The following is a 13,443-nucleotide window of genomic DNA, read 5'->3' on the forward strand; positions in this document are numbered from 1 at the left end:
CATGGCCCAGTGCTCCGGGTGGGCGAAGTTTGCACCTTTTTTAGGCCATTCCATTGGTCCTTTTAAATAAAGATGAAATACAATTCTAATAATTTCAGTTTTTCTTTCTCCCCATCCAACAGGACAGCGAACCCGTCATAGTGGTCATCATGGATCTGTATGACCCTCAGACGCTAGGCATCATGGTATTTGGAGGCTTCATGGTCATCTCAGCGCTCGGCATCGTCCTGGTCTCCACCTTCTCCATGAAGGTAGCCTAACTGTTGTTGTTAATATAATAATCTTAATATATACCATTTTAGCAGATGCTTTTATCCAAAGCGACTCAGTCATGCATGCATACTTTTCTTATGGGGTGGCCCCAGCAGGAATCGAACCCACAACGCTGGCATTGCAAGCACCATGCTCTACCAACTGAGACACACAGTTGTTGTCGTCGTGTTGATCATGTCTTACGTTAACTGTTATATGTTGTCTCATTCTTCTCCATGAAGGAGACCTCGTATGAGGAGGCTCTGGCCCAGCAGCGTAGAGAGCTGGGCAAGATGGCTCCTCCTGGCCAACTGACCAAGAAGGACAAGAAGAAGGACAAGGTAAAACGAGACAAAACACACCGCTACCCAAAATTCCTTTTTGTGGAGTTACTCTAGCTGTGTGTGTGTGATTTTGTAGTGTACATACTGTAGCACATTGTGATTTGTCATATAATGTAAAAGTGTGTTCTAAATCAAATCTATTATTCTAATCATCTAAGGCGTCTGAGAAGAAGAACCGTGGTAAGAAGAAGGAAGACAAGCCCAATGGGAAGCTGCCAGAATCGGAACCAGAGGAGGACCAAGTGGCCGAGCCTGAGCCGGAACCAACCCCAGCCCCAGAAAGAGTCGCTGCTCCTGCTCCTGCCCCTGCCCCTGAACCAACCCCTGCCCCTGCTCCAGCTCCCACCGCTGTAGAGGCCCCACCTGCCCCTGCACCGAAGAAGAAGAAGGAGAAGAAGGTGGCTAAGGTAGAGCCAGCCCAGGCACCCACCACCCTGGCTGCCTCAGCCCCTACCCCCATGGCCCCCTCCAAGCCTGCCCCAGTCCTGGAGGCTGTCACCAAGGAGGTCCCTGTGATGGCAGTGCCCCCAGTGGGCTCCCAGCAGACTGCAGCCAAGGCTCAGGAGGCCAAGGCTCAGGAGGCCAAGGCTCAGGAGGCCAAGGCTCAGGAGGCCAAGGCTCAGGAGGCCAAGGCTCAGCAGACCAAGGCTCAGCAGACCAAGGCTCAGGACCCTTCTAAGAAGAAGGCATCAATGAAGAAAAAGGCTGAGCCTGGTAAGGAAGCTTTGTCTAATTTTGATGTATTTCAATCATTTTACATCATATTTATTATTTCACATAGATAGAGAGCAACACAACTGTTGATAAAATATAGTTAGTTTTTCGGTAGTTTGTCATTTTTTTCCAGAAGTGGGGTTACACGTACAGGTATAACATTCAAAGTCATATTCATATATTCAGTTATCATATTTGCATTTGATATTTTCTTGTACCTGTTGGCTGTCACTCTAAATAAAAAGTACAAATAAGGAACGGAGAAATGCATACAAAGATAAAGACCAGTATCAACTGTTTTTAAATGTTTTGTTTGCAAGGAAAATAACCAAAAAAGGCTTCCCATTTCCACCCAGCCTTATCCTCTCTCCCCAGCCTTATCCTCTCTCCCCAGCCTTATCCTCTCTCCCCAGCCTTATCCTCTCTCCCCACCCGGAAACCTGCTCCCTAGCAGTGCTGCCTGCCAGAAGTAATCTTCTCTGATTCATTCAGAGACTCTAGGGGCTATCATCATTAAGCAAACTAATGGTTGGGGAGCATTGAATATTTACATTAATGCTCTATGAAATGAATTGTCTTTGTCCCAAAAACATTTTACTGCAGGGCACTCCTACCTCATATGTAGGAATGTGCCTACCTGATTTAGGAGACTCAGTAAAGATTTGGAAATTGAGGCCAAGTTCATTTATAAAACGTTTCTTGGGTGTTAGATTAATTCTGTGATTAAAGTTTAAAAGTTGAAGTTGATGGTCCAGATTACGGGATGCCAAGGTAATATTTTTCTATATTCTGGTCCAGTTAAAGAATGATTCAGTTACATTTAGATCTGTGGGCCATACTTTTTTAATGGCTAGCTCGGAGTATGAGCTTTCCAATAGTTGTTTATATGTTACAGAGATAAGTCCTTTCGGGAGACCAGATAATCTGTTTACAAATTCCATCATTGGACGGGTCGACAGCTGGTTTTCCCATGGAACTCCATAGGCCAGCATAGTTGAACAATGTGTGAGATAAAGAAAAAATAATAATGCTTCTTTCAGATCTTGGAATGTCTTCAAATCATTACTATCCATGATATCGGCAAGGGTACGGATACCGCATTTGGACCATTTTGGCAATGTGAAAGGCCGTCCTCCTGATCGCAAGGAATTATTGATAAATATTGGAGTCTGGGCATGCCATTTAGTGTCCTAGTTGCATAGTTTTTTCCATTTTGCAGCAAATAGAAATAGTTTGAGCAATAATCGGGACAAAGCATAGTTTGTTTAAGAGATGTCAATGAACACACCTTCTTCCAGTTCCATTTCTAACTAGTAGGCTATTTGATTTAGAGAGAAATGTTTCTTAATTTTTTGGAATGGATTGGAAATTGAATATTATTTATTTACTCTAAGTTTAGTGTTTCTTATCTAAGATTATAAACTGGGTAGTTTGGCTCCTGGATGCTGATTGACTGAAAGCTGTGGTATATTTAAGCAATAAGGCCCGAGGGGGTGTGGTATATGGCCAATATATCGAGGCTAAAGGCTGTTCTTACGCACAACGCAATGCGGAGTGCCTGGACACAGCCTTTAGCTGTGGTATATTGGCCATATACCACAAACCCCCGAGGTGCCTTATTGCTATTATAAAATGGTTACCAACGTAATTAGAAGAGTAAAAATACATGTTTTGTCATACCCGTGGTATACGGTCTGATGATGCCACGGCTGTCAGCCAATCAGCATTCAGGGCTCGAACCAACCAGTTTATATCAGACATTATAAACTGTGTGGTTTGAGCCCTGAATGCTGATTGGCTGAAAGCCGTGGTATAGTGGCCATATGCCACACCCCTCGGGCCTTATTGCTTAAATATACTGCGGGTATGATGCAAAACTACTTGTTTACTGTTCTAACTATGTAGGTAACCAGTTTATAGTAGCAATAAGGCACCTCAGGGTTTTGTGATATATGGCCAATATACCACACCTCCTCGGGGCTTATTGCTTAATTATATAATAGGCCGGACTATATAATGTAGCCTATCTGCAGAGAGACGTGTGCTCCTATACTGCAGAGCAAAGCTGAGTTGTTTTCTCCGTGGTGGACTGATTTAGAATGAGGAATTAGTGTGCTCAGCTGAAAAGTTTGTAGTAACACAAGTGTTTGGGTGCCGGGTTCAAATGGCATACACTGGAAGAAAGGAAAAACCCGCACTCACTGAAATATTATTTTAAGTTTTCATGTCTTTTTTTTAGCAGCATAGGTCAGAGCAAACGGACGCGTTTCGGAGGCAGCTGACGAAGGCTGCCGTGGTGGACTCTGATCTTAGTCAGACTAACTGGGTGTGGTCTGGTCGAAAGACTACTAGCGCACACATTATGCAGGACATGTTCAAGGCCTCTGTGTGTGTTGGGTTATGTGTGTGTGCGTGCCACCAAACAGAGTAGGTCTTCAAAGAAAAGCTTCCCTCATTCTGTGTACCAGATACTACAGCTGCTACAAGGCCCTTGGGTCATAACAGGACCACAAGGACAGTAGTTTATCCTAGGGTTGTAAAATTCCAGGAACTTTCAATAAATTCCCTGGTTTTCCCGAAATCCCGGAAGGCCTAATTATATAAGCCTAAGCCCAAATGCTCACATAGTAAATACTATATATTTTTGATTGATCATTTGACTGATTTGTTATATTTGGGAGTCTGGAAATGATAAACTTGTTCTGTCTGTACATGTCATGATGCCATCCTTCCTTATATGGGTCGTGTTGAGTGACTGACAGACAGACCAACACAGGAAGGGAGGTAACTGCTAGCTAGGCTGTTAAAAACATCTCTTTCCGTTTTAATGAATGGAAATGTTAGTCTAGGCAGGAAATACTTTAGCCATAACACAAGCACTACTGTAGCACGCTTACTACTGCGATGACAACCTGTCTGAGGCTGGTGTGTGTGTGTGTGTTATCAATTCTCGGAGTCTGTTGTTGGTTGCAGTGGCGCCCTCCTGCTCAGTGTGCGTGTGCACATGTGCGTGTGTGCACATCACTGGACCTGTTGTGCTCTATGACAAAGCCTCTCAGTAACCCAGACAATAGGGGGTTCTCTGGTGCCACGGGGGCTGTGTCTGCCTGGTACCACTCTGCCCTCTCAGCCAGGGGTTCAGCTGCCCAGTTCTCACCCACTCTGCCCTGAGCCATGATAATTTACTCAGTCTTATGATGACAGACATATTAAGCATATTTGACATATTTAGCCTTCATTTATTGCCTTTTACCCCTCCAACATCCCACCAAGACAACTGAGTTCTGCCAAATATCAGTCAAACCTAATAGAATAGAATGCCCAAGGTTGCCCACAGTGCCCAGTCTGTGGGGGAAGTTCCCTCCCCTGTTACTGACCCGGCCCTAGCCTGGTGGCAGTGTGAGAACCCACAATCTTACGATGGCAGACAAACTGTATCAGACAGTAGGAATATTCCACATGGCCTTTTACCCCGTAACTTCCCAAGTTCTGCCAACATTGTATTCCTGTGCACAGTAACTGCCCTTTTGGTGAGTGCTGTTCTCAGTAGGGAATTATGTTTTATTAATAGCTATGTTTTCCTCTCCTTACCTGTAGCAGCTGACTCTCTGGATGCTTGTAATAATATCTCTCTCTCTCTCTCTCTTTCTCTCGCTCTCTCTGTCTGTCTCACTCTCTCTCTTTCTCTCTCTCTCTCTTTCTCTCGCTCTGTCTGTCTGTCTGTCTCTCTGTCTGTCTGTCTCTCTGTCTCTCTGTCTCTGTCTCTGTCTCTGTTTAGCCATAGCAGTGGACTCTGGTCTGGATGCACCCCTGTACCTGCCCTACAGGGCCCTGGTCTCTACCGTTAGCAGTATGGTGTTCAGTGAGGGAGAGGCCCAGCGCCTCATACAGATCCTCTCTGACAAGGCTGGCATCAGACAAGACACCTGGCACATGGTGCGACCCGTGGCGGGGGTTGGGAGATACTGTTGGGGGGGGGGGGGGGGGGGGGTGACACATGTCAGTCTGGGGGTGGAGGGGGATGATATGACCCAGAATGGGATGGGAGAAATCACTCTGGGGGGGGTTTGGGAGGACATCATGCATGACATCATGGTACGACCCGGGATGGGGGATACCATTGTGGGGTTGAAGGGGGTTGACACATGTAAGGTTTGAGGTGGAGGGTAGGAAATCCGGCAGGGCATATAGTACAATCTGGTCAGGACTGGATGGGAGATGTCATTCGAGGGGGTTGGAGTGGGGGGGCGGCGTGGTATGGGACGGGAGAAACCACTGGGAGGGGTGGTGACACTGACACACGTCAAGCATGAGGAGGATGGGTCATTGGTCAGACACTCACACACACACTACAGATGTTGATATTGATTGTGACTAACTTCCTGTGTGTGTGCGTGCGCTACTCAGGCTACTCAGAAGGGCAACCCAGTGGCTAACTTCCTGTGTGTGTGCGTGCGCTACTCAGGCTACTCAGAAGGGCAACCCAGTGGCTAACTTCCTGTGTGTGTGCGTGCGCTACTCAGGCTACTCAGAAGGGCAACCCAGTGGCTAACTTCCTGTGTGTGTGCGTGCGCTACTCAGGCTACTCAGAAGGGCGACCCAGTGGCTGTGATGAAGAAACAGTTAGAGGAGAATCAGAAACAGCTGGCAACTCAGCAAGAGGACGCCACCGCAGCCAAGAACAGACTGAGGGAACTCACCAAGGTAACACACACATATATACACACTGAGACACACACACACACAGTCTTGCGCAGCTAACCAGTCCCCAAAATCCTATTTTCCCTAACCCGTACTCTTACCCTAACCCCTAACACTAATTCTAACCTTAACCCTAAACCCCCAAGAAATACAGTGGTGGGAAAAAAGTATTTAGTCAGCCACCAATTGTGCAAGTTCTCCCACTTAAAAAGATGAGAGAGGCCTGTAATTTTCATCATAGGTACACGTCAACTATGACAGACAAATTGAGGGAAAAAAATCCAGAAAATCACATTGTAGGATTTTTAATGAATTTATTTGCAAATTATGGTGGAAAATAAGTATTTGGTCACCTACAAACAAGCAAGATTTCTGGCTCTCACAGACCTGTAACTTCTTCTTTAAGAGGCTCCTCTGTCCTCCACTTGTTACCTGTATTAATGGCACCTGTTTGAACTTGTTATCAGTATAAAAGACACCTGTCCACAACCTCAAACAGTCACACTCCAAACTCCACTATGGCCAAGACCAAAGAGCTGTCAAAGGACACCAGAAACAAAATTGTAGACCTGCACCAGGCTGGGAAGACTGAATCTGCAATAGGTAAGCAGCTTGGTTTGAAGAAATCAACTGTGGGAGCAATTATTAGGAAATGGAAGACATACAAGACCACTGATAATCTCCCTCGATCTGGGGCTCCACGCAAGATCTCACCCCGTGGGGTCAAAATGATCACAAGAACGGTGAGCAAAAATCCCAGAACCACACGGGGGGACCTAGTGAATGACCTGCAGAGAGCTGGGACCAAAGTAACAAAGCCTACCATCAGTAACACACTACGCCGCCAGGGACTCAAATCCTGCAGTGCAAGACGTGTCCCCCTGCTTAAGCCAGTACATGTCCAGGCCCGTCTGAAGTTTGCTAGAGTGCATTTGGATGATCCAGAAGAGGATTGGGAGAATGTCATATGGTCAGATGAAACCAAAATATAACTTTTTGGTAAAAACTCAACTCGTCGTGTTTGGAGGACAAAGAATGCTGAGTTGCATCCAAAGAACACCATACCTACTGTGAAGCATGGGGGTGGAAACATCATGCTTTGGGGCTGTTTTTCTGCAAAGGGACTAGGACGACTGATCCGTGTAAAGGAAAGAATGAATGGGGCCATGTATCGTGAGATTTTGAGTGAAAACCTCCTTCCATCAGCAAGGGCATTGAAGATGAAACGTGTCTGGGTCTTTCAGCATGACAATGATCCCAAACACACCGCCCGGGCAACGAAGGAGTGGCTTCGTAAGAAGCATTTCAAGGTCCTGGAGTGGCCTAGCCAGTCTCCAGATCTCAACCCCATAGAAAATCTTTGGAGGGAGTTGAAAGTCCGTGTTGCCCAGCGACAGCCCCAAAACATCACTGCTCTAGAGGAGATCTGCATGGAGGAATGGGCCAAAATACCAGCAACAGTGTGTGAAAACCTTGTGAAGACTTACAGAAAACGTTTGACCTGTGTCATTGCCAACAAAGGGTATATAACAAAGTATTGAGAAACTTTTGTTATTGACCAAATACTTATTTTCCACCATAATTTGCAAATAAATTCATTAAAAATCCTACAATGTGATTTTCTGGATAGTTTTTTCTCATTTTGTCTGTCATAGTTGACGTGTACCTATGATGAAAATTACAGGCCTCTCTCATCTTTTTAAGTGGGAGAACTTGCACAATTGGTGGCTGACTAAATACTTTTTTTCCCCACTGTAGCATTTGACCTTGTGGGGACCAACAAAATGTCCCCAGTTGGTCAAATTCTTTCTTGGTTAACACGTCCACTAAGACACACACACACACACACACACCACACACACACTGAGACCCACACACACACACCACACACACACTGAGACCCACACACACACACCACACACACACAATGAGCAGGAGGGCGCCACTGCAGCCAAGAACAGACTCGGAGAACTCACCAGGGTAAAACACACATTTACATACATTGAGAATATCTCTGAAAATACGACTTATTTAACCACATAACTAGAACTCCCCCCCCCCCCCCCCCCCCCCAATTGAAAAATTGTTTACCACTGGTGTCTGTATGTAGGAGCCAGGGTTGGGGTAAATTCGAATTGAAGTCAGTCAATTCAGGAAGTGATTTTTGAATTAGAAAATTGTGAATTTCACATGAAATATTTTAATCATTGAATTACTTCCTGAATTGACCCCAGCCTTTCTGACAGTCTGTATCTCTCCTCCTTCTGTAGGAGCTGTCTTCTGAGAAGTCCAAGGTGGCCAGTGTAGAAACCAGGCTGAGTTCCCAGCTCTCGTCCAGGGAGCAGGAGATGATCGCTCTGCAGGCTCGTATGCAGGCCTCCTACCAGGACCACGTAGCCCAGACACAGAAACTCAACGCCAAGGTACTATATGTAGAATAGAATGCAGGTCTGTCTCTGTCTGTCAGCTTCTGTGTCTTTCTCTCATTTGAATTGAGTGTACTTTATTGGATTTAAATTAGTAATGTAAAGATTTCCAAAGCATTCAAAAACTTTAAGTCAAAGTCCCTCCCTACTCTCAGGTCCTCAGTCTTCAGGAGCAGTTGGAGTCAGGTCCCACCGCCCAGCTGGCTTGTCTGCAGCAAGAGAACTCCATCCTCAGAGATGCCTTGAACCAGGCCACCAGCCAGGCAGAAAGCAAGTAGGTGTCTGTTCCTACCCTAACCCCTAACCTTGAACCAGGCCACCAGCCAGGCAGAAAGCAAGTAGGTGTCTGTTCCTACCCTAACCCCTAACCTTGAACCAGGCCACCAGCCAGGCAGAAAGCAAGTAGGTGTCTGTTCCTACCCTAACCCCTAACCTTGAACCAGGTCACCAGTCAGGCAGAGAGCAAGTAGGTGTCTGTTCCTACCCTAACCCCTAACCAGGTCACCAGTCAGGCAGAGAGCAAGTAGGTGTCTGTTCCTATCCTAACCCCTAACCTTGAACCAGGCCACCAGCCAGGCAGAAAGCAAGTAGGTGTCTGTTCCTACCCTAACCCCTAACCTTGAACCAGGTCACCAGTCAGGCAGAGAGCAAGTAGGTGTCTGTTCCTATCCTAACCCCTAACCTTGAACCAGGCCACCAGCCAGGCAGAGAGCAAGTAGGTAGCTCCCTCTGTCCCCGGCCCCTGTCCCAAAACATTTTAGTATTTGCCACTACGAAGAATATGTTTGAGAGAGGGACAGAATCAGGTGTTTTGAGAGTGCAGATGTAAATGCGTATGGAACACAGTATGTTAGGATTACTAGGTCTAGGATTAGTGTGTCTGACAGAGAGACTGTCTACTGTGAAGCCTGCTCTGAGGTACACTACAAAGTATGTGGACACCCCTTCAATTTAGTGGATTCTGCTATTTCAGCCACACCCGTTGCTGACGGGTGTATAAAATCGAGCACACAGTCATGCAATCTCCATAGACAAACATTGGCAGTAGAATGGCCTTACTGAAGAGCTCAGTGACTTTCAACGGGGCACTGTCATAGGATGCCACCATTCCAACAAGTCAGTTCGTCAAATTTCTGTCCTGCTAGAGCTGCCCCAGTCAACTGTAAGTGCTGTTATTGTGAAGTGGAAATGTGTAGGAGCAACAACGGCTCAGCCGTGAAGTGGTAGGCCACAAGCTCACAGAACGGGACCGCCGAGTGCTGAAGCGCGTAGCACGTAAAAATCGTCTGTCCTCGGTTGCAACACTCACTACCAAGTTCCAAACTGCCTCTGGAAGCAATGTCAGCACAAGAACTGTTCATCGGGAGCTTCATTAAATGGGTTTCCATGGCCGAGCAGCCGCACACAAGCCTAAGATCACCATGCATAATGCCAAGCGTTGGCTGGAGTGGTGTAAAGCTCGCCGCCATTGGACTCTGGAGCAGTGGAAACACGTTCTCTGGAGTGATGAATCACGCTTCAACATCTGGCAGTCCGACGGATGAATCTGGGTTTGGCAGATGCCAGGAGAACGCTACCTACCCGAGTGCATAGTGCCAACTAAAGTTTGGTGGAGGAGAATAATGGTCTGGGGCTGTTTTTCATGGTTCAGGCTAGGCCCCTTAGTTCCAGTGAAGGGAAATCTTAACGCTACAGCATACAATTACATTCTAGACGATTCTGTGCTTCTAACTTTGTGGCAACAGTTTGGGGAAGGCCCTTTCCTGTTTCACCATGACAATGCCCCCGTTCAAAAAGCGAGGTCCATACAGAAATGGTTTATCAAGATCGGTGTGGAAGAACTTGACTGGCCTGCACAGAGCCCTGACCTCAACCCCATTGAACACCTTTGGGATGAATTGGAACGCTGACTGCGAGCCAGGCCTAATCGCCCAACATCAGTGGCCGACCTCACTAATCCTCTTGTGGCTGAATGGAAGCAAGTCCCAGCTGCAATGTTCCAACGTCTAGTGGAAAGCCTTCCCAGAAGAGTGGAGGCTGTTATAGCAGCAAAGGGGGGACCAACTCCATATTAATGCCCATGATTTTGTAATGAGATGTTCGACGAGCAATGAGATGTTCGACGAGCAGGTGTCCACATACTTTTAGCCATGTAGTGTATTTTCCTGACTGACCTGGCCTCCCTCTCTCTTCTCTCTTCAGACAGAATGCAGAGCTGGCCAAGCTGAGACAGGACTGTGCCAGACTGACCAAGGAGCTGGGGGAGAAGAGTGAGAGCCTCCAGGCTGATGAGAACGTCAAGAGAGGGCTGGAGACTAAGGTGTCTTCTGTAGAGAAACAACTTTCTCTGCTACAGGTAGGACTGACACACACACAGACATGGACACACACGGACGGACACGGACACACATGGACGGACACGGACACACATGGACATGGACACACACGGACACAGACACAGACACACACGGACATGGACGGACACAGACACACACACACGTTCAGACTAATGACAACATCTGGAGAGGGCTGGAGGCTAAGGTCTCCGACTAAGAACTGGCCCTGCTGCAGGTCAGTAGAATCAAGGGGGGAGAAGTCATTAGCCCCCCAAAACATCACAACAACCCCCCTAAAAAACAGATTTGGCTTTCTAATACAATGTCTTAACCTACAGTGAGGGGAAAAAAGTATTTGATCCCCTGCTGAATTTGTCCGTTTGCCCACTGACAAAGACAAGATCAGTCTATAATTTTAATGGTAGGTTTATTTGAACAGTGAGAGACAGAATAACAACAACAAAAATCCAGAAAAACGAATGTCAAAAATGTTATAAATTGATTTGCATTTTAATGAGGGAAATAAGTATTTGACCCCTCTGCAAAACATGACTTAGTACTTGGTGGCAAAACCCTTGTTGGCAATCACAGAGGTCAGACGTTTCTTGTAGTTGGCCACCAGGTTTGCACACATCTCAGGAGGGATTTTGTCCCACTCCTCTTTGCAGATCTTCTCCAAGTCATTAAGGTTTCGAGCCTGACGTTTGGCAACACGAACCTTCAGCTCCCTCCACAGATTGTGCTTCTTCTTGAGCCACTCCTTTGTTGCCTTGGCCGTGTGTTTTGGGTCATTGTCATGCTGGAATACCCATCCACGACCCATTTTCAATGCCCTGGCTGAGGGAAGGAGGTTCTCACCCAAGATTTGACGGTACATGGCCCCGTCCATCGTCCCTTTGATGCAGTGAAGTTGTCCTGTCCTCTTAGCAGAAAAACACCCCCAAAGCATAATGTTTCCACCTCCATGTTTGACGGTGGGGATTGTGTTCTTGGGGTCATAGGCAGCAGTTCTCCTCCTCCAAACACGGCGAGTTGAGTTGATGCCAAAGAGCTCGATTTTGGTCTCATCTGACCACAACACTTTCACCCAGTTCTCCTCTGGATCATTCAGATGGTCATTGGAAAACTTCAGACGGGCCTGTATATGTGCTTTCTTGAGCAGGGGGACCTTGCGGGCGCTGCAGGATTTCAGTCCTTCACGGCGTAGTGTGTTACCAATTGTTTTCTTGGTGACTATGGTCCCAGCTGCCTTGAGATCATTGACAAGATCCTCCTGTGTAGTTCTGGGCTGATTCTTCACCGTTCTCATGATCATTGCAACTCCACGAGGTGAGATCTTGCATGGAGCCCCAGGCAGAGGGAGATTGACAGTCCTTTTGTTTCTTCCATTTGCGAATAATCGCACCAACTGTTGTCATCTTCTCACCAAGCTGCTTGGCGATGGTCTTGTAGCCCATTCCAGCCTTGTGTAGGTCTACAATCTTGTCCCTGACATCCTTGGAGAGCTCTTTGGTCTTGGCCATGGTGGAGAGTTTGGAATCTGATTGATTGATTGCTTCTGTGGACAGGTGTCTTTTATACAGGTAACAAGATGAGATTAGGAGCACTCCCTTTAAGATTGTGCTCCTAATCTCAGCTCGTTACCTGTCTAAAAGACACCTGGGAGCCAGAAATCTTTCTGATTGAGAGGGGGTCAAATACTTATTTCCCTTATTAAAATGCAAATCAATTTATAACATTTTTGACATACGTTCTTCTGGATTTTTTTGTTATTCTGTCTCTCACTGTTCAAATAAACCTACCATTAAAATTATAGACTGATCATTTCTTTGTCAGTGGGCAAACTTACAAAATCAGCAGGGGATCAAATACTTTTTTCCCTCACTGTATATGTTTTTATTTATCAGGGATCTTGACAACATAAGTATTGCACCAGATTTAGCTAGTCTGTTGTGTGATCTAGGAAAATGAGGAATTCCAATACAGTGGGGGAAAAAAGTATTTAGTCAGCCACCAATTGTGCAAGTTCTCCCACTTAAAAAGATGAGAGAGGCCTGTAATTTTCATCATAGGTACACGTCAACTATGACAGACAAAATGAGAAAAAAATCCAGAAAATCACATTGTAGGATTTTTAATGAATTTATTTGCAAATTATGGTGGAAAATAAGTATTTGGTCAATAACAAAAGTTTCTCAATACTTTGTTATATACCCTTTGTTGGCAATGACACAGGTCAAACGTTTTCTGTAAGTCTTCACAAGGTTTTCACACACTGTTGCTGGTATTTTGGCCCATTCCTCCATGCAGATCTCCTCTAGAGCAGTGATGTTTTGGGGCTGTCGCTGGGCAAAACTGACTTTCAACTCCCTCCAAAGATTTTCTATGGGGTTGAGATCTGGAGACTGGCTAGGCCACTCCAGGACCTTGAAATGCTTCTTACGAAGCCACTCCTTCGTTGCCCGGGCGGTGTATTTGGGATCATTGTCATGCTGAAAGACCCAGCCACGTTTCATCTTCAATGCCCTTGCTGATGGAAGGAGGTTTTCACTCAAAATCTCACGATACATGGCCCCATTCATTCTTTCCTTTACACGGATCAGTCGTCCTGGTCCCTTTGCAGAAAAACAGCCCCAAAGCATGATGTTTCCACCCCCATGCTTCACAGTA

The 13,443-nt window shown here is 46.2% G+C and overlaps 1 protein-coding gene across 4 annotated transcripts in view; it reads left to right on the forward strand.

Moving 5' to 3' along the window:
- Positions 1-13,443, forward strand: part of LOC311132121 (ribosome-binding protein 1-like) — a 38,828-nt gene that overhangs the window by 13,509 nt on the left and 11,876 nt on the right. For all 4 annotated transcript variants that reach the window (XM_084165328.1, XM_084165329.1, XM_084165326.1 and 1 more), the window contains exons 2-9: positions 123-251; positions 495-593; positions 755-1,310; positions 5,089-5,246; positions 5,892-6,014; positions 8,282-8,434; positions 8,593-8,711; positions 10,640-10,793. In XM_084165328.1, the coding sequence (XP_084021454.1) occupies positions 150-251; positions 495-593; positions 755-1,310; positions 5,089-5,246; positions 5,892-6,014; positions 8,282-8,434; positions 8,593-8,711; positions 10,640-10,793 (1,464 nt within the window). In that variant the 5' untranslated portion in view covers positions 123-149. The remainder of the gene's footprint in view (positions 1-122; positions 252-494; positions 594-754; positions 1,311-5,088; positions 5,247-5,891; positions 6,015-8,281; positions 8,435-8,592; positions 8,712-10,639; positions 10,794-13,443) is intronic.

Source organism: Coregonus lavaretus (assembly GCF_964263955.1).
Source record: "Coregonus lavaretus genome assembly, chromosome: 1".
In the NCBI taxonomy this organism is placed as follows: Eukaryota; Metazoa; Chordata; class Actinopteri; order Salmoniformes; family Salmonidae; genus Coregonus; species Coregonus lavaretus.